Below are 19617 nucleotides of genomic sequence, written 5' to 3' on the forward strand. Positions count from 1 at the left end.
CTCAAAGGTTTTTTCTTCCAGAATTTGCAGCGTTTTTACCAAGGAAAAGGTCTCTGTTTTCAGTAGTGCAGTTTGGCAGTCTCTAAAACAGGAGAGAAGTAGTTTCATTTTAATAAGAGAATCTGCAGAAAGAGATGCTATAAAAAAAGCCATACTAATAAATTAATGAGCTGGATTGGAGCTTTGTTTAAAGGTTTGCAAGAAGAGACATTCGCTGAATGCTATTTCTTTAGTTAATACAGCAATTTACTGGAAAGAAACCAATTACAGCTGTGCCAGCTGAAAAATAGAAACAGGGCAACCTTTCATTGAGGTCTGCACATCTGTAAGGTTGCTGTTAAGGGCAAAAGTGTTGAATATTTTTGGTACTTGTAATTATGATTTCAGGTATTGTACAGAAAGTATTTCATTTTGTTCTTTTGTTAAAAAGTATATTGCAGCCTTTTGTGAATATTTTCAGTGACCACAATAACTAACTTACACTAAAATATAATGTCTAACAAAACAAGTTTAATTTTGGAACCTGACTTCTCTGGTATTATCATCAATTGGGATCATAACAACTGCTCCACTTTTTCTTCCATTTACTAAAATACCAGTGTGATTTCTATTTACTCTGCAGTTTTGTTTTAACCTGTTAGGAATGATACATGCATTTTTGAGAATTAATTTTGTCATCTAATGAAATATCTCTTGCGTAGAGTCTGGATCATCTTCTTCATCTGAAGATGAAGCACCAAAACGGTCAAGTGCAAAGAATGGTGAAGTTCGAAGAAGGCGCCAGCGTTCATTGTCACGGAGTCTATCCCCACCACCTGCAATGCGAAAAAGGCACAAGGACTTTTCACCCAGGTAAAATGCAAGCAGTTCTGTTGTACAGATGTTTTTTTTTGTTGTATTACCTGGAGTTCAGCAGTATGGAAGCCCTGTAGCTCTGTTTTAGAATTTGTGTTTTGAAATGTCCTGTATCATCATGCATTTTTTGGACTAACACGTTCTTAAAAGTTGGTTTGGCGTAATCACTTGATTAAATTTAGCTGTGTCTGCCTTCCAATTACTTCAATATATTCCTATTACTGCAGTCTAATTTATGAATTTTGAATGTGACTTGAAAGTGCTTCCTCTTATTGCTGTGCACCTGCATTTTATTTTGGAGTAAAAACCCACTGTTGGGCTTGTGGTAAGACTTTTCATGCAAAGCAGGGTGAAGAATAATTCCATGAACCTGCTCATGTTTGGTTCTAGATATGCCTGAACTACTACTGTAAATTGTGAAATTTGTTTTGACATTTGTGTTGAATGCAAACAAGGACCATATTAGTAAATGTTTAAAATCACGTTAAAATGAGCTGAACAATTCTGAGCTTTAATTTTCTTCCAATATTGTAGATATTTCACTTGTTTCACTGTTGATTTTCTTATCACATTATGAGAATATATTCAAAGCCTGGTCACACTAAGGAATCAGTACCACTGAATAAAGTGTTTCCAAACCCATTTTTAAAATTCCTTCCTACTTGTCAGGCAAGATTGCAGATTTGAACTGTTTCAAGTTACCTTGCTGGAGGTGCACAAAGCACTTCATTTCAAGAGCTCATTTGTTTTTTTTTTAAGAAAGAACTTGATCCATCTGGTGCCTCATTGAGTAGTTTAGAATTTGCACTTCTCTTTATCAAGTTTAAATGAAATGTTGACCTTTCTACATTAGGGTGGCTGAGAAGTTAAAAGCTTTTGAAAGTATTAAAATTCAAAAGTGGTAATAAAAAAAACTTAGATCCTATTCTTACCCAGTTTCTCTTAATTTATCCTTTCAGAGGATTGTAGTACTTGTGTAAAATCAGGAGTGCACAGTAAATAAGAACAATATTTTTAAATTGACAGTGTAACACTAGTGTGTTGTAAGGTGGATTGGGCGTTACTACTTTTAGCTGACCGCTAGATGCAGCACCAAGCAGAAGCTAAGTGTCTGGCCTGCGGGGAAGTTGAGCCACCCTTGCTCCACATCAGACAACACTTATCATTTCTTGCAGATTGGGCATTGAAGACTGTTGTCAACTGATCTTCCTGGCCAGTTTTCAGTGCGAGATGTTGAATTGTGGAAAGTTATTTTTAAAAAATTAAATGTATAGTTATTAATGAACTAAGTTAATCAGAGGTACTGTGTATGAATTTTTGGTTTAAGATACTTCGGTTAGAGGTTGATCTGTGAAAAAAACACAGCTTGGTTTTGTTTTCTCTTGCTATCAGGATGCCGCTTGGAAAGAGGTGGCACTTCCCAGTGGCGAAAAGGTTGGTTTGAAAATGAGTTGCTGTCTGATCACTGAAAACATTAGCCTGTTTAAGGTTCCTTTAATTTAGCAACCCCAGCCCAACTACTAATTAGTTGAATTATTGCACTGCATATCGGGCAATGCAGTCCAGCTTCACTGGAATGCTACAATAATTATGCATCAAATTTTCAATTGAACAGGAAATTTATAGCACTCAATTCTTGTGTTGTATGCTTGAAATTGATTTTTGATGTTTTGCAAATGGGAACTTTAAACTGAACTGCAAAGAACTAATTCAATGTGGATTATCTGCTTTTGATGAATTAAACTTGCAAATACTTGGGGGAATACAACTACAGTGGAACCCACTGATACCAAATTTGCTAAGATTAATATTGAGGATTACAAAAGTAATCCAAAACCAAAATAAAATCTAAGCATAAAATAAATTATTCTAGAAATATGCTTAAGAGTAAAAATGAAAGAATTTGGAAATCAGAATTACTTTCATGCAGTTGTATTATAGAGCCAATCTTTGAATCAAAGTTTTCTAACTTACTGGTCCAGGACCTCAACACACATTCCTGGTTCCAGTTTTTCAGTCTTTATAAGTAGATATCAGCCCTTGTCTACCTAAAATAGTCAGTTTTCAGTAACCTTTAGTACTCCAAGGAAGCAATTGGTTCCTGTAAACTGGACTGAAGTGTATATTTAACCACTGGAATTCCTGATTTTTTTTAAAAAAATTATATGACAGTATATATTTCTGGGATAATGTAAGGTTACTGTACATAGAATAAATGCAACCAGAGTGCTTTCATTTTGAATGTGAAATTGTTTCCGACAAAATGAAAGGTATTTTGCAGAAATGTGGTTTGGTCTTTGAATTGGATACAAAAAGCATAAGTGGTTTTCATTGTATGTTGGATCATGGCAACAGCCAATTTTATCTGGTGTGAAAGACCCTCAATCGAATGGGTAAAGTAGCAGTGTCACCAGTGACATTTTGTGATTATTTCTGAATTTTATTGTAAATTTTAAAAACCTACGAGCACTTAAATTTAATGGCTGGCTGAAAAATTACATTTTAATTGGTATCTTTAAAACTGTTTTTGAGATGCCTAAAATTTGTAATCTGTTCACTGTTTTGAATATTGAAACCCTAATATATTTTAAAATTGCACTGAAATAACCTGAATCTTTGTTTGTTTAGAGAAAGTGATTAATTATTAACTTTCTCTAAACCATAGAATTTCTAATTGTTTTGTTTTTTAACAAGTGCATTCCAAGGGGTTTACACTTCTATTCATTGCTTTTAATGTCTGAAAGAACATGTTCTCTCCAATATTTCTCTATTCTTGAAGACTTTGATATTTTGGGGTTTAGTTTGTATGGTGGTAGCGATCTGTCAACTTTCTCTAGTGCATGACTCTTGTCCAAATAGGCACACTACCTTTTAGACTATCGGTCTCCAGATAGTCTTTGCCTGATTCACAAATTAGATGCCGTATTCATTGAATATGTTAAAGACTGAGAGATTCTTAAGAGAATCAAAGGTTATCTGGGATGGAACACTTAGGTTTAATAGCTGGCTGAAAAATTACATTTTAATTAGTTGCTTTAAAATTAAAGTTCACTTAAAGGATATTTCTGAGATGTCTGAAATCTGTAACACATTCAAATATTGAAACACTGTTATACTTTAAAATTGTGCTGAAATAAATGGGAACTCGGAATTTGTAACGGATGGATCAGCTGTGATGTAAATGAATAGCAGAGCAGGCTCAATGTGCTAGGTGGCCTACGTCTTATCTGAGTTCAAAAGTGGCTAAGTGGCAATTATCAGTAAACAGCTGATTTTAAAATCACTCATCTGCCAAACTGGTTGAAATCAGTAATTTCAGATCAGACTGGGATTACAGTTAGTATAGTGTGTGATTGTTAATTTGTTTTTATTGTATTTAGAGAGGCATTGGTAAGGGTTGTGTTTAAAGAAGTTGGGTGGGAGAATGTTTCGAAGATGCATAAATTCTAGCATTGCCCAATTCATCTGAATAGCCTGTTTCAATGCAGTACATTTCACCAAAGGGGGCTATGGATGCGTCTAATTCTGAAGATTGTGCTTAAGGAATGTCTTTTCAGTTTCTGTTGCTCATGTTAAATGTTTTTTAATTATACCTATATTTCAAAAAAGCTACAAACATTTGTCCTGAAATCTAACTGGGGTTGTACAGAAAATAGTTTTCGGATAATGTGCAGCAGAAACCTTAAATTGTCAGAGACATTCTATTCCAGAATGTATTTCAAAAGTAGTTTATATCAGTGCAATTCTTATTTACTTTGGCTAAGATTCACTTTTAACTTGAGGCTGAGAATTAATGGGATCACTGAGTGATCTACAGTGAAATATTTATTTTGTGCTGACACTTTGAATGTAAGTTGACATCTTAATGTATGGCAAACAGGAGAAGGAGAAGCCCATCGCCACCTCCCAGGCGCAGACGAACTCCATCTCCTCCTCCTCGAAGGCGCAGGTCACCATCTCCATTGAGGCGCAGGTTAGTAAATGTTTTGTCTTCCAGTTGTCAAGTGATTTCCTATTAGACGGAAATTAGTAATATTGTAATTTCTAGCATGGCAGTGATGAATTTTAAGTCTGTGATGGAAATAGCTTTTTTTAAACTTCCATGTTGATGGGTTCTTTAAAATCACAGGACAGCTGATTTCGTTCTAACTACAGTGTCAAAATAAATTGATTAGTTCAGCATGTCACTTGAAATTTGATTTGGGTAACTTAAGTGTGTATGGTGGATAATATGGCAAAATTGCAACATGAAATTGAAATGGTTATTTTCTAAATTTCAACATTAATGCCCTCAAAATATTAACTCGATGCATGAACTTCTGTTCAGAATTTCAACTCCATTTCCCTTCAAATTAACTGTTTGCAGTAGTTTGTTACAGCAAAATAGAAATCAAAGTCCTATTGGAATAGAGTTTTACAGCATTAAAATAGGTCCTTCAGCCCATCGTAGAGTCTCCAACCATTGAGCATTAATCTATTCTAATTCTTTTAGCCAGCAGATGCCCTGTACCCTTGTATGCTATAGCATTTAAATGCTCATCTAAATACTTAAGTGTCTTGAGGATTGCTGTCTCTTTCACCCTTTAAGAGTTCTAGATACTCACCGCACTATGGGCAAAAAAGATTTTCCTGAAAACCTCCTGCTCCTTACCTTTCAAACTGTACCTATTGGTAATTGACCCCTGTACTAGAAGAAAAGTTTCTCCCTCGCTACCTATATAACTTTGCACACTTCACACCCCCCTCAGTCTTCTTTGCCCCAAGAAAAACAACTCCGTTTTATCTAGTCACTTAGCTGAATTTTTCAAGATCAGACAACATCTTGTTGAGTCTCCTCTGCACCTTCTCTCGTGTAACCGCATCCTATAGTATGATGACGAGAACTGCACTCATTCTGCTACTGTAGCTTAATTAACATTACAGCTGCAGCATAGAATTTTGAATGTAGCTGTCTTGTTTGTAAAACTTATATAAGTAGGTTTTTTTTTACTGGAGTTACTGTTAAAAATTTCAGACTCTGGCTTTGATTGGAAATTCAATGAAGGGCTGGTTGCTTCAGTTTGTAGATTGAATATATATTCATTTAATATCTCATTTAACTTGGCATTCACAAAGCCTGTGGAATAGTGACAGTAGGCTTTATTGCATTATGTTAACTGAAACTGACACAGTTTTGCTTATTTTCTTCTCACCTTCTCCAATCCAGGAGTGGATTTACTATGTGTGTATGTACTGTCATTAGCTACTGATGCATGTTGACAGACCTATGAAGTTAAGCTTAATTATCTTGAAATGGTTTGTCATTAGAATGTGTTGTTGTCAGGTAATAGATAATTTAATATTTGTAATTTGATTCCAGGTGAAAATTGTTGTGAATGTTCCTTGGTGCATGTGCATTCTATTTTTTTATTCATGCCTTATACCAGCTGGAGCTCTTCCACCCCTCATGTACAGTTTTCTTCCTGTTCCAAGGGCAGTTAAATGTAGTCATCAGCAGCTCCCCCTTACTTAGAGCAGGTCATAATTCTTTGTGTGTGTTCTGATTATATTGAGCACCTTTTTAGCTTTGGAAGAGATCACAATTAAGTAACAGCCCATTCACCACTAATGTACACATGAATTATTTGTGTGAAGATCTCTAATCCAAAAGAACCTCTATTGCTTTGTCTAACATAATTTGAGACCACTTATGGTTCTTCTGACTAGAGACCAAAACTGGCAGGTTTCTATTTCCTTCAGCATGGTTCTGACTCTTGAAGTTTTCAGTGCAGTCATTACTGACGTATTGTTTATAGCCCAGCTTGATGTGTTATTTTTCTTGTCACTGGAGCCTTGTTCTGTGTTTTAGTGACGAGAGCAAAAATTAATGATTGTTTATACACAACTGGAAGAGTATATCTGAATAAAATGAAAATTAATTTGAGCAATATTACTTTGGTTTTGTTATAACTTGGATAATTATACATAAAATTACTAATTTGTCTTGTCACTGCTTTGTCTTTTAGATCTCCATCTCCTCCTCCACGTAGGCGCTCAGCCTCACCTAGGCGTTATTCACCTCCAATTCAGAGGAGATATACTCCATCACCACCACCTAGAAGGAGGGGATCCCCATCACCAGCTCCAAAACGTCGTAGTTCACCTTCTCCTTCTTCCAGACGTAGGAGAGGATCACCACAGAGTCGTTCTAACAGAGATGTCCGCTCTCCACCACACAAACGCCATTCACCATCTCCACGATTAAGGGTGATGCGTGGATCTATTAGTCCACCACCAGCACGTAGAGTGTCCGTATCACCGCCTCCACCACAACGTCGTCATATGTCGCCATCTCCTAGTAATAGGCCAATTCGGCGAGTTTCACGGACCCCGGAGCCTAAGAAACCTAAAAAGTAAGGTTGCTAAATAAAACGTTAATGCTTAGTTGCCGATTACCCTTTGAAAATATAGTCACATTATGCTACCTACCTGTTACTGGTTATTGACAAAAGTTTCAAAACCAGTGCCTTACCTCAGACTACATGAGTTTGCTTAATTGATTTGCAAGCTCATTGAGTTGACAAACACACATGCAACATTTTATATCTTGGTTTTCATCAACTTGTAACTAAAATAATAAAGAAAATGTTAGTTTACTTGTTAATTGCATATTATGTTTGTGTTCAGATTTACCTAGTAAAAATTTCAACATTTTCTCTTACAATAGATAATTCCTTTAAACTGTTTGTATAATTGATTTTATTTCTATGTCTAATCTACTATTAGTAATTGTTGCAACTATAATGCTTTTTTCAAGCATATGATGCTTTGGATTTCAGCTGTAAACTCATTCTAAGCTACTTGACAACTTCAATTTAATTGATGCAGAAAATTACTTTTGTAGATTTTATTAATTCCTGAGGATCTTTCATTTTCAATACACTAATTTGTAAATTTTTCTAAGGATCTCACCAAGTCCAGTAGCTGTAAGAAGAGCTTCTTCATCCAGATCCATATCAAGATCACCAGAACCTCTTCCTAAGAAGAGGCCAGTTGCGTCAGTCTCCAGGTCACAGTCTGTCAGCAGGTCACCGACTCCTGTCCCCCCACCACCACAAAACAAAAAGACAAAGGCTGCTTCAATTAGTCCATCTCCTGTGAAGGTAATTTATGATACTGTACTGCTAATATTCCTCCATCTGGCATTGTTTTCCAATTCAGCTTCATATATTCTCCAAGAATCAATAGAGTGAATAAGCCCCCACAATAAAATTGATTCTACACAATTTTAAGAGACCCTTCGTAGCTGTTTATGGCAACCCTTGCTGTACTTCTGTTTTTGCATAACTTCTGTCAGAAAGGGCATAGGTGGGGTGATTAGCCACGATATTTCCCTCATGGTAGGGGAATCAGGAACTAGAGGACATAAGTTTTAACGTGAAAGTGGAAAGATTGAAAAGGGACCTAAGGGGAAACTTTTTCACGCAGTGAGTAGTGCATGTTTGGAATGAGCTGCCAAGGAAGTGTTGGAGGCTGGTACAGTTACAGCATTTAACAGTCAACAGGATAGATATGTGAATAGGAAAAGTTTAAATATGGCCAATGGTGACAAACAGTGTGAGATTAATTTAGGATATCTGACTGGTATGTACAAAGAATCTGTCCATGTTGTAAGCTGTGATTGTGCAGAGATCTATTAATGCGAAAACCTGATTCTCGTTAATTTTGTTTCTTTTTTAATATTAAGTGATGAGGTATTTCCATAGCTAATGTTTTTAGTATTGTAAAACTGAGTTGTGGAAGGTCTGCGACACTGATTAGAATTGGGTTGATGAATTTGGGTAACTTGGATAAGTTGCACAGAGATTGTAGTTTCAAAACTTGGAAATTGCATTAAACAACATGTGATTTATGAATTGAAATAATTAAATTTATTTTTAAGCAGAGATCTGCATGACTTAGTATGGTGACTGTTGCTTGTTTTTTTTTCCCTCTGGAGATGATAATCCCTCCCTTATTGCTACTTTTACTAGATTTTTTTCTTGATAGTTTTATCTGTGGTGGTTGCATCAACTGCCAGGATTTTACCAGTATTTTCTTTGTGGGGCATCGCGTTGAATTGCCTTGCCATTCTGTAGTCTCACATGCATCGATGAAACAACTTATCAAGAATTGTGATTATGAATCCTAATCTTACCAGTCCATTATAGTACTTTGTGCACATTCTTGATATTTGATTTTATGTGCCTGCCTTTCTCCTTCCATACAGAATATCAAGATAACAAAAGTGCTAGTACTCTATGATGTCTCATTCAAAAACTGCTTGGAGTATTTATACTGAGCTAATGATAAAGTACATCATTTTGTAACTGCTGCCATCTATCCAAAATAAATTTAGCAAGTACAGTGAATCCACTTTATAATGCAATCTTGCTATTGAATGTTTTGAAGTAATGTTGCTTTGTATTTTCAAGATCTCTGATCAGGAAACAGGAGGAAAGAAGAAGAAAAAGAAGAAAGATAAGAAACACAAGAAGGACAAAAAGCACAAAAAACACAAGAAGCATAAGAAAGAAAAGGCTGCAGTGGCAACAGCAGTGGTGGAACAGCCAGTAGAGCCAGTTGAAGCTCCAGTGAAATCACCCCAGCCAGAAGTTTCAGAACCTGTAAAGGTGAGTTAAAATTGATTGGAATAAAGTTAATATTTCCAGTAGTTAGCATGGCATGTATAATTTACAAGTTTGGAGCACGCACTTTAGAAATGTAAGGAGTTGCTCATTTTCAGCTATATTGCACAACTGAGCACTATGATCTAAATGGAGAAACTATAGAAGGCTTCAGGTGAAGAGGGATTGGATGTGCTCGTGTATGATTCAAACTAGTGTGCAGGTAATAAGGAAAGCAAATGGAATTTTAGCATTTATTGCTACAGAAATAGAGTAAAAAGTAGGAAGCCTTCTTGTAACTGGGATATTGCATACTATTTTGGTCCCCTTACTTGTGTTGGAGGCTGTTTAGAGGAGGTCCAGCAGATTTGAGTCCAGCAATGAGTCTCTTCTGTAGAGAGGTTGAACAGATTCGGCCCATGCTCTCTGAAGTTTAGAAGAATGAGAGGAGATTTAATTGAGGTACGCAAGATGCCAAAAGCAATTGACAAAGTAGATGAAGAATGAATGTTTCCTCACAGTGCAATCCAGAAAAATAGTTTGTGGCTTTAGGTTTAGGAGTAGCAAATTTAAAACTGAGATGAGGAGAAATGACTACTTTCAAAGAGTTGAGTCTTTGGAATTCCATACCTCAGCATGTAGTAGATGCTGATCATCGAGGAGATAGTTATGCAGTTAGTAACAGGTTAAAGGGTTATGGAGACAGGGCAGGAATGTGAAAGTGAGATCAGCCATGATTGTATCAAACAGTAGAACAAGCTCAAGGAGTTGAATGGATTCTGGATTAGTGGTGCTGGAAGAGTACAGCAGTTCAGGCAGCATCCGAGGAGCAGTAAAATCGACCTTTCGGGCAAAATCCCTTCATCAGGAATAAAGGCAGAACCAGAAGCATGGAGAGATAAGCTAGAGGAGGGTTGGGGTGGGGATAAAGTAGCATAGAATACAATAGGTGAGTGGGGGAGGGGATGAAGGTGATAGATCGGGGCGGGGGGAGGGTGGAGTGGGTAGGTGGAAAAGAAGGTAGGTAGGCAGGTAGGACAAGTCATGGGGACAGTGCTGAGCTGGAAGTTTGGAACTAGGGTGCGGTGGGGGAAGGGGAAATGAGGAAACTGTTGAAGTCCACATTGATGCGCTGGGGTTGAAGTATTCCGAGGTGGAAGATGAGGCGTTCTTCCTCCAGGTGTCTGGTGAGGGAACAGCGGTGACGGAGGCCCTGGACCTCCATCTCCTCGGCAGAGTGGGAGGGGGAGTTGAAATATTGGGCCACAGGGCGGTGTGGTTAGTGACCTACTTTTAGTTATGTTCCTGTCATGGCACTAAGGAGGGCAGTATATGTTAATTTTCATCCTCAATGCATTTTTGTCAGGTAGCAACAATGATTTGAGGTCTTTGTAGTACAGGTTGGTGCTGAGTGTAGTGTTGGCTTGCCTTTTTGAAATTGTAGACGGGGGATGGGCGGGGGCAGTTGTGTGTGATCTGCATTGTACATTGCATGTGTGTGCATTTTCAATCATTGCCCGTATTGCTTTGTTATGAAATTCAAACATAATTTGTGCCAAATGTATATTGCAAATCATTCCTTTGGTTGTGAGTACTTGTGTTAAAATTTTTGTTTTGTAATTATAAACCAGAATTGAGTTTGTAATACACACTTTTCAAATTTGATAAGGAAAACAGTTAAATAAATCTCAGCAGTCTAGATTTAGATTAGATTACTTACAGTGTGGAAACAGGCCCTTCGGCCCAACAAGTCCACACCGACCCGCCGAAGCGCAACCCACCCATACCCCTACATTATCCCTTACCACTATGGGCAATTTAGAATGGCCAATTCACCTGACCCGCACATCTTTGGACTGTGGGAGGAAACCGGAGCACCCGGAGGAAACCCACGCAGACACGGGGAGAACGTGCAAACTCCACACAGTCAGTCGCCTGAGTCGGGAATTGAACCCGGGTCTCCAGGCGCTGTGAGGCAGCAGTGCTGCTCAGGTTTCACTTCTCCAATTCCAGAAGTTGGAAGTGTTAAATCATCTTTTTGAAAAATTAAATCATTGAGTCTCAATAACTGAAGTTTTCTTTTCAAAATGCTATTCAGCGTAGCTCTGAGCTTCATCTGATCAATTTATTACAGGAATCGGAAAGTGAGGAGGAAAACTTAGATGACCTTGAAAAGCATCTCCGAGAGAAGGCTCTGCGATCAATGAGAAAGGCTCAAGCTTCACCACCATCATGAAGGAGAGTACAGAATATATTTAACTTGAGCTGACTGGATTAGGCACAAGGGCTTTGTACATTTTAAAATTGACTGCTAGAAGAATGCCAGTATAATGACATAGCTGTCATGCCACCCATGAACACTGACACTGCGTCTTACTTATACCAGAAATAATTTTTCATAAAGTCAAATTGAAATGTTTTATTACCAATTTAGACAAAATTCCTACATGGCTTTCATTTTTGCAACAACATCTCATTTTAAATGCAATAATACTTGAAGAGCCATTGGTCTTGATGGTTTGATGGTTGGTTTTAATCCTGGAGCTGTACTTTGCTTATCCTCATCCACCATGACTGGCTGAGATTCATTCTTTCCTATCTGACCTTAAACAGCTCTGTTCCACAGTTGTTTTCATTTCCTCCATCAGCTCAACCAACTTACATGCATGAACAGAATGATGGAAGTTTTAGGGAAGTCTGTAACTCAGAATTTCCTAACTCCTTTCGAATGGTGTGTTTGACAGTGAGAAATCTTTTGTGGGAAACTGGTTTTGATAAAATCAAATTTATATGGGATAAGTTGTGATTTTGGATTGAACCAGTTTTCAAATGCAGCCATAAGGTATGCTGGATTTGCACTCAATTGAGTTTATGCTGTTTGTGATGAAACATTTAATGTATTGGAACCATTTTCTTTGTTTGCAGTTTTTGTCTTGGCTGTCATTAAGTAATGGTATTATGTGACATCTTTTATGTAACTGTACAAATCCTTTGTGTTTAATCCACCGATACAATCTGTAGTGTAGTTTCTGCAGAGTTTGAGTTTTATTTGAGCCGTTTGATTGTCCACGACATTCTTTATAAAGAGCTTCAGGTGAAAATGCGCTGTATTTAGAACACTGGAAGTCTCTTTTTTAAAAAAAAAGAAAATTGTTATAGGAAGAGGATGGTACTACCAGGATCTGAAGGATTTTAAGATTCCCTGGTTGACAGTAGCTATGGATTGTATTTTCCTTTGTGTAACAGGCTGGCTTCACCCAAACTGTTAATGTCTTCTACTGTTACGGTTGTTCTGGGAGTAAAAAAAACAAACCTGTTTAGATGCTGTTCTTTTGTGGGAGCTTAACAAAATCTGTAATGAATATTTTGAATTTGTCATCTTTTGACTTAAAAGGGTTTTTTTATAAACGTTGAATTATAAAGCTGTAAAAAGCTGAAGTAATAAATGGAAATTAAATTTCTAAATTGAATTTTCTTCCCTTGGGGCTTTTTTTCCCGAACAGGAAGTAGTCACAGCTTTTATTAATATAGCATCCAACTATATCTTTAATAGATTGTATTGTTTTGGTCAAAATTGGTTACAGCAAAAAATGGGAACAGAATACAAGCTATGACCTTTATTTAAATGCAAATGTGTAAATTTTTGTATAGAGGCTTGGGACATAAGTTGAAAAAGGTACAGACTAACTTGAGAACAGAATGGAACAGAAATTTGAAATGCATTTGATAAGTAGCTAAAAATCAATTACCTGTAGTACTAACACTGGCATTGTTTTGCTACAAATGTGCAGTAAAGGATGTTGAATGTAGATGTTAGATGCAGTACAGAGCTAAGTTAAACCAGAGCACCAGAAACAGTAGCATTTGCCACAGCAAGGTGTATAGTCATACTAAACAAATAAAAATACTTAAATACTCATTCTATATTCAGGTTGATTTTTCAAAAGTCTAAGGTGCCTAACACGATTCTTGCAAATTTCTAAAATAATTCATTATTGTGGTACTGGAAAGTTTGTTTAGGAATAATCAATGTAGGAAGTGTGGAATGCTAGATTAAATCCACGTTTCCCATTGAACATTAATTTGTTTTATAGATCTAGAGCTTTTTTAAATTGAGAGCCCAGAGCTCCTGTTTCTTCTGACCAATAAGGTGAATGGTTTCAAGTTGCCAAAGATTTGTTGAGGTCACATCAAAGTATTTTTTAAAAATTCATATTATTTGCCTGATTAAACTAACTGAAGAAGCCCTTTTGAGCTGTTGATAACATTAAAAGCACTATATAACTTCACGTTGTGGGCAAAGTATAAGGTATTAAAGTAGGATAGATAATCCAGCAATTTGAACAAATGTCTGCACTTGCACTCCATTTTTCCTCATGCATATAGCATGGGAATATTGTGGAACTTTGTTCTTTCAGCAATTCATTTTTGCAGTAATTGTGTGATCATTCCAAGTACTGGTTCTTGAATTACAGTTGATTATTCTTTAGTTAGTAATAGCACTTCCACAGAAGGAAAATATTTAAATCTGCTATGATTAGTATTTTGTGGTTCTTTATGTTCAATTATTTGGTAGCCTTGTTCCTTTTTTAAAAATCAGTTTCACATTTTGAATCTTATTTGCAATCTTGGTGTCAGTTTGGTCTGAGTTCTATAGCCTTTTCCATACTGCCTGATGAGCAACTGCCAGATTTCAGTTTGTCCCGCAAATCTCCTGCTTAGCTAATTCACAAAGCTCTTTCTTTTCCCTCCCCACTGCATAACCTGCAATACATTGTTTATTCCAAAATGTGCAAGATAGATTATGACTCTTGAAGATTAGCTGGTCAACTTCAGTCTATCTCACAATGTCTAATGAAAATTACAAGTTGCTTTTAGCCATATAAAAAGTCTCTAGATAACAAAAACTTGTCTACATTGCATTTTTCCAAATGTCCAGAATGTCAGTGTTTCACAGCACTCGATACATTTTGATGTCTTATTGTTTTGCAGTTGATTTGTAGACTTGCGACAGTGAAGTAAGTTACATGTAACCCTGCTTCAGCATTGTTAACGAAGAAACATTTGACAGATTCTCTGCTACTCTTTTCAGGCTTTGAACAGGCAGACTGGACTAGCTGGTTTGACATAGTGATCAGGCAGCATATTTGATAATGAAGCTGTCCTCCAGTACTGCAGTGAAGCATCAACTTGGACAACATGCTCAGTTTCTTGCCGTGAACTTGTCACAGTATGAGTGCATAGAATCATTGTAAGGTTTGGACGATGACCAATTCTCTAGAATTCAATGGGATCTCAGAGCCACTTGCTTATTACTCTGAAGCTTGCATTATACTAGTTCTCAGATACATCTGCTATATTACAAGAAGTTCTTAGATTTGGCAGACTGTTTCCACTTATCCACAGTGTGACTGGGTTTCTGATCACTTGAGCTTTAATTCTGCATCCTACTTCTATTGTGACCTCTGTTCCCATAAAACGTAACATAGATACATTTCTGTCCCTTAAACCTATCAGAGATTTCACAGTTTTTCCAGCTGTACATTTAATATCTAGAGTTGTTAAACTGATCTGTCACTCCAATTTCTCTTACGCTCGTGTTGATTATGGAGAGCAGCTGCATCAGAACAACTTGAAATTATGGTAGTGTGAGCTGGGATTCCCTACTGATGCACTGCTGGTGGGATCATAATACCCATTGGGTCTATCTGCCTTCTGTAAAACAACTGGGAGTCTGCTTGCTGGCCTTTAAATGCTTCCCTCCCCCTCTGCTATTTTTCTGTAACTACTTGCACCTCTTCACCAGTTATCTTGCTCAGTTGTTTGGGTGTGTGAGTGCATAGTGGCCTGGGAAGTTCTAAACTGGATTTGTCTAGGATAAGTAAAGCATGAGCAAGGCCATGCAGATGAATGTTGCTGTGGTCACATCATCTGTCACTCATCCCAATAATATTCTCCTTGCTTTGCCTTATTGAAGCCTTTTTTGAGTCAGCTAACATGCAGTGTCTGGTCCTATGACACCTGTGTGAAGATTAGAAGATTGGGGCCAGAAGTTATGTATTTTTGCACCACCTTACCACTAAATCAGTAAGCATCACTTCTGGTCTGTTGATATTTTAGGTGCTGCTTGCCTGTTAAAGACTATTCGCTCTTTCATGAGATATCCACTCCACCATCTCCTTGTACTGTGCTATTGGAATCATCCTGAAGACAGGTGAACAGTACTTCAGTGTTCTGTCTGATTCTGTGAGGATGACTTTGCGATTAGATTCGTTACAGTATGGAAACAGACCCTTTGGCCCAACAAGTCCACAACAACCCTCCGAAGAGTAACCCACCCATTCCCAAATCCTGTGTTTACTCCTGACTAATGCACCTAACTTTATGGGCAATTTAGCATGGCCAATTCACCTAACCTGCACATCCTTGGACTGTGGGAGGGAACCAGAGCACCCGGAGGAAACCCACGCAGACACAGCGAGAATGTACAAACTCCACACAGATGGTCACCCGAGGCTGGAATTCAACCTGGGTTTAGTCTAACTTTTTCTAGCGTTATTTATTTGTTTATAAGAGACCAGAGCTTTGTTTTTTTGCTAGCTACTAATGTACAACTTGTTTTCTCCACTGTTGGGCAAGGTGGCTTCCTCTTTTATTGTAATCTCTCCCATGGAGATGCAGCTTTGACCTTTGTTTTCCCATTCAGTGAATTTGTTCAATTTTTGCTTTCCACTGCCAGTTGTTCAATTCCAGTCCGCAGAAGTTAGTCTTGCTGCTAAGTATCTTTGGAATTTAAGTAGCTTCTCTATACTAAAAACCAAATGACGTAATCATTATTCTCCAAGTGCTTCACTGAAACCTGCGTCGTATGAAAGTAGTGGATCCATTGCTGCTTGCTTGTTGGACGGGAAATGTGTTGATCATGAAAGTGTTCTTGTTCTTATGTTTGAAACTCCACTTCCACTCATTGCAGTATAATTTTAGGATGATTTACGTCCCCTTTTATTGCGAATTACCCTGGTGTTCTCAACCTTCAGTCAGTACAACTGGTGGTGGAAGGGCGAGTGAATTTTATTACAATTATTTCGTGAAGTTTACCACATTTTTCACCTGGCAAGTAGAATTAAAATTATTCTCAAAGCTCCCAACAGCACGGTCTCTTCAATTGTTTTCTCAAAGATTGAGATGGTTTATGTTGTAAATTTTTGGATATCACAAGATTTCTTTGCCACTGACCTCAGCTAATGCTGGCACCAGAGAGAACCTGGTCCAGAAATTTGCTGGAACAATGGGGGAGCACAACTAGAAAATTCAGCACTACAGTGTAATCCTTTTTACTCTATTGCAGCATACTGTTGTTCATTGTCCTACAGCAGCCACACATAGATTATGGACAGTCAGCTCGAGTGCTGAGAAAGCAATCTCTGATAATTAAATCTGTTCAACTTATTGTTCCCAATGTTGTCCACATTCAGACACTTGTGGTCTGAGAGGTGGAAAAAGTCATGAGCAACACAAACCTTCCCCATTTGCGAAGACTCAAAGTTCACCTTGGAAACATTTAAAATAAGTTGAAGAAACAGCTGAAAATTGTGTTTGTACTATTCAAAGTATTCAGCATGTTGAACCAGTACCTCACCACTCTCTCAGGTCCTTGGTTTTAGTATCTCAAAGATGATGGATAATTGCTCAAGCATCTAAGTGCAGAGCATAGTGTTGTGGAAGTGAAAGATGAGTTACAGCCCAAAGTAGCATTTGACCATTCAAGAAGTCAAATTTCTCACTAAGGTTTGATGCAGAAGCGCCCACTTCTCCACTTGTGATTTCAGAAGATTTCAGCCAAATTGGACGTAAGTAGCATTCCTTGTCGTATTGGAGTAGTAGATACTAGCACCTGTATTCAAAATGTCATGTATCCTTTCCTGTGATTGGTACTCAACCAGTGTGTGTTATTGGTCTGGTGCTATTCCATGTTTTACAATAATGTGCATGCTGCTCCAGAGTACCCAGCGTGCTTAATTGAAATCTGTCAAACAGTATCATAGAGGATAGGAAATCATTGCACACATTTAAAACATCAGTGCACCTCGTGTTCCTGGCTTTATATTGATGTGGATGTCTGGTGTTGAACTGGGGTGGATGAGGTCTAAAGTTCAACAGCTTTATTTGAAATCACAAGCTTTTGGAGAACTGCCGCTTTGTCAGGTGAAGGCTATAACCTGGCATTGTGACTTTTGACCTTGGCTTTGTATTGACCACAGACCCCCAGGTTAGAAACTAAATGTAGGTGAAAATTTGATTAATTTTATGTAAGTGTGTCTTTTTGCATCAATTGTCACTGAGAACTTGTGGCCTAAGGTGATGGTTCTCAATTGGTGGAAGAAAGGTTATGTGACTTGATTGCAAACTTGATTGAAATGTGCATAATGCCCTCTCATTCAATGACAAGCTCATAAAACATAGGACTGAAGTAGACATTTTGGCCTTTCAAGTCTGCCATCATTCATTTGAGATCGTGGATGATCAGATAGTCCTCAACTCCACTTTCCTGCCTTATCCCCAGAACACTTGATCCCCTTACTGATTAAAAGTCTGTCTTTCTAGCCTCAAATCTAATAAATGACCCAACCTAATAAGAGTGAGGTTAATAAATCCACAGATTCACTACTGAGAAGAAATTCCTACTCGTTTGAGACAATGAGCAACTCCTGACTGTGAGATTGTCGTCCTCTGGTCTGTCAGTCTCCCACAAAAGGAAAATATCTCTACGTCTTCTCTAAAACCCATCAGAATTTTGTTTTCAAATGGTTTCTCATTATGAACTCCAATGAGTTCAAGCCCAAACTATTCAACCTTATGAAATCTCTCCATAACTAGAATCAACCTCATGAGCCTTTTCTGGAATGCCTCAATGCCAGTAAATCTTAGATTTGATAGGGGCCAAAACTTTGTCTTTCAGGTAGGGCCAGCCCAGTGCCTTCATAGTTTTATCAAGACCTCCCTATTTTATAATTCTATTCTTTTGTAAATAAAGGCAAACAGTCAATTAGCTTTCACTCTTTGCTACAATAAAAAAAACTGCAGATGCTGAAGATCTGAAAGAAAACCAGAAGTTGTTGGATACACTGCAGGTTTGGCAGCATCTGTGTAGAGAAAACAAAGTTAACATTTAAAGTCCAAAAACCCTTTTTCAGAACTGATCGTAGCTAGATCAAGGTGGCATTTATGCTGAGGGTGGAAGCTGGGAGAATTTGTGGATAAGTGGAGCAGGAGACCAGAGAACAGAAGTTGGGCAGATAAAGGGATGGTTGATGGTAAACTAGGGAAGAAAATAAACTAATATTGGAGACCATAAGTAGGTAAAAATGGGTTGACTGAAAGAACTGGAGAAACTCAGTAAATCTGAAATTGCCATTTATTTGCTGATCTAGCTAGTCTTGTGATATAAAGCCCCATTGTGTTGCCTGATCAAGGAATTGAATTCAATTGCCAGTTATGTAATGGTGTCAGACAAAAGGATATACGTAGGTAATCCAAGGCAACCTCAAGTTATTGAGTTCCCCCTGAGTGGCAGTTGAAATTTAACGAGTTCTCATCTACTGCTTCAACAAAAGGGAGGGAGTAGCTTGTGTATGAAATCACTTAACCATTTCCTTCCTTATAATATTTGTTTGCTCAATTCATCAAGTTAAACTGATGGTTTTAGAAATTGCACCATCTATATTCTCCACAGGCAGACATGCAAAATTATGAACCAATTTTAAATCAAGGCAAGTTATCGCATCTGTTCAGTGCTCAGACATTACTGCTCTGTTACTATGTTGGTGAGAGGAACACTGCATAAAAATGTTCAGCCCATAAGGGAAATGGCTGGTTTCTGTGGCCCTTCCAATGGCCATAAGATTGGAACAAAGAAAATTTTATAGTTCAGGAACAGGCCCTTCGGCCCTCCAAGCCTGAGCCGATCCAAATCCACTGCCTAAACCAGTTGTCCACTTCCTAAGCATCAGTATCTCTCTGCTCCCAACCTACTCATGCATCTGTCCAGGCACATCTTAAATGAATCTACTGTGCCTACCTCTTTATACCTCTTGTCTGCAACGTGTTCAGGCACCTA

At 37.7% G+C, this 19617-nt stretch overlaps 1 protein-coding gene across 5 annotated transcripts in view; it reads left to right on the top strand.

Moving 5' to 3' along the window:
* Nucleotides 1–13424, top strand: part of srrm1 (serine/arginine repetitive matrix 1) — a 59874-nt gene extending 46450 nt beyond the window's left edge. For 4 of the 5 annotated variants that reach the window (XM_060847114.1, XM_060847115.1, XM_060847117.1 and 1 more), the window contains 7 exons: nt 702–852; nt 2248–2289; nt 4736–4828; nt 6861–7247; nt 7799–7997; nt 9309–9506; nt 11635–13424. In XM_060847114.1, the coding sequence (XP_060703097.1) occupies nt 702–852; nt 2248–2289; nt 4736–4828; nt 6861–7247; nt 7799–7997; nt 9309–9506; nt 11635–11736 (1172 nt within the window). In that variant the 3' untranslated portion in view covers nt 11737–13424. The remainder of the gene's footprint in view (nt 1–701; nt 853–2247; nt 2290–4735; nt 4829–6860; nt 7248–7798; nt 7998–9308; nt 9507–11634) is intronic. The other variant, XM_060847116.1, reaches the window with a different exon arrangement.
* Nucleotides 13425–19617: the final 6193 nt, after the last annotated feature.

This window comes from Hemiscyllium ocellatum, chromosome 30, assembly GCF_020745735.1.
Source record: "Hemiscyllium ocellatum isolate sHemOce1 chromosome 30, sHemOce1.pat.X.cur, whole genome shotgun sequence".
Lineage (NCBI taxonomy): Eukaryota > Metazoa > Chordata > Chondrichthyes > Orectolobiformes > Hemiscylliidae > Hemiscyllium > Hemiscyllium ocellatum.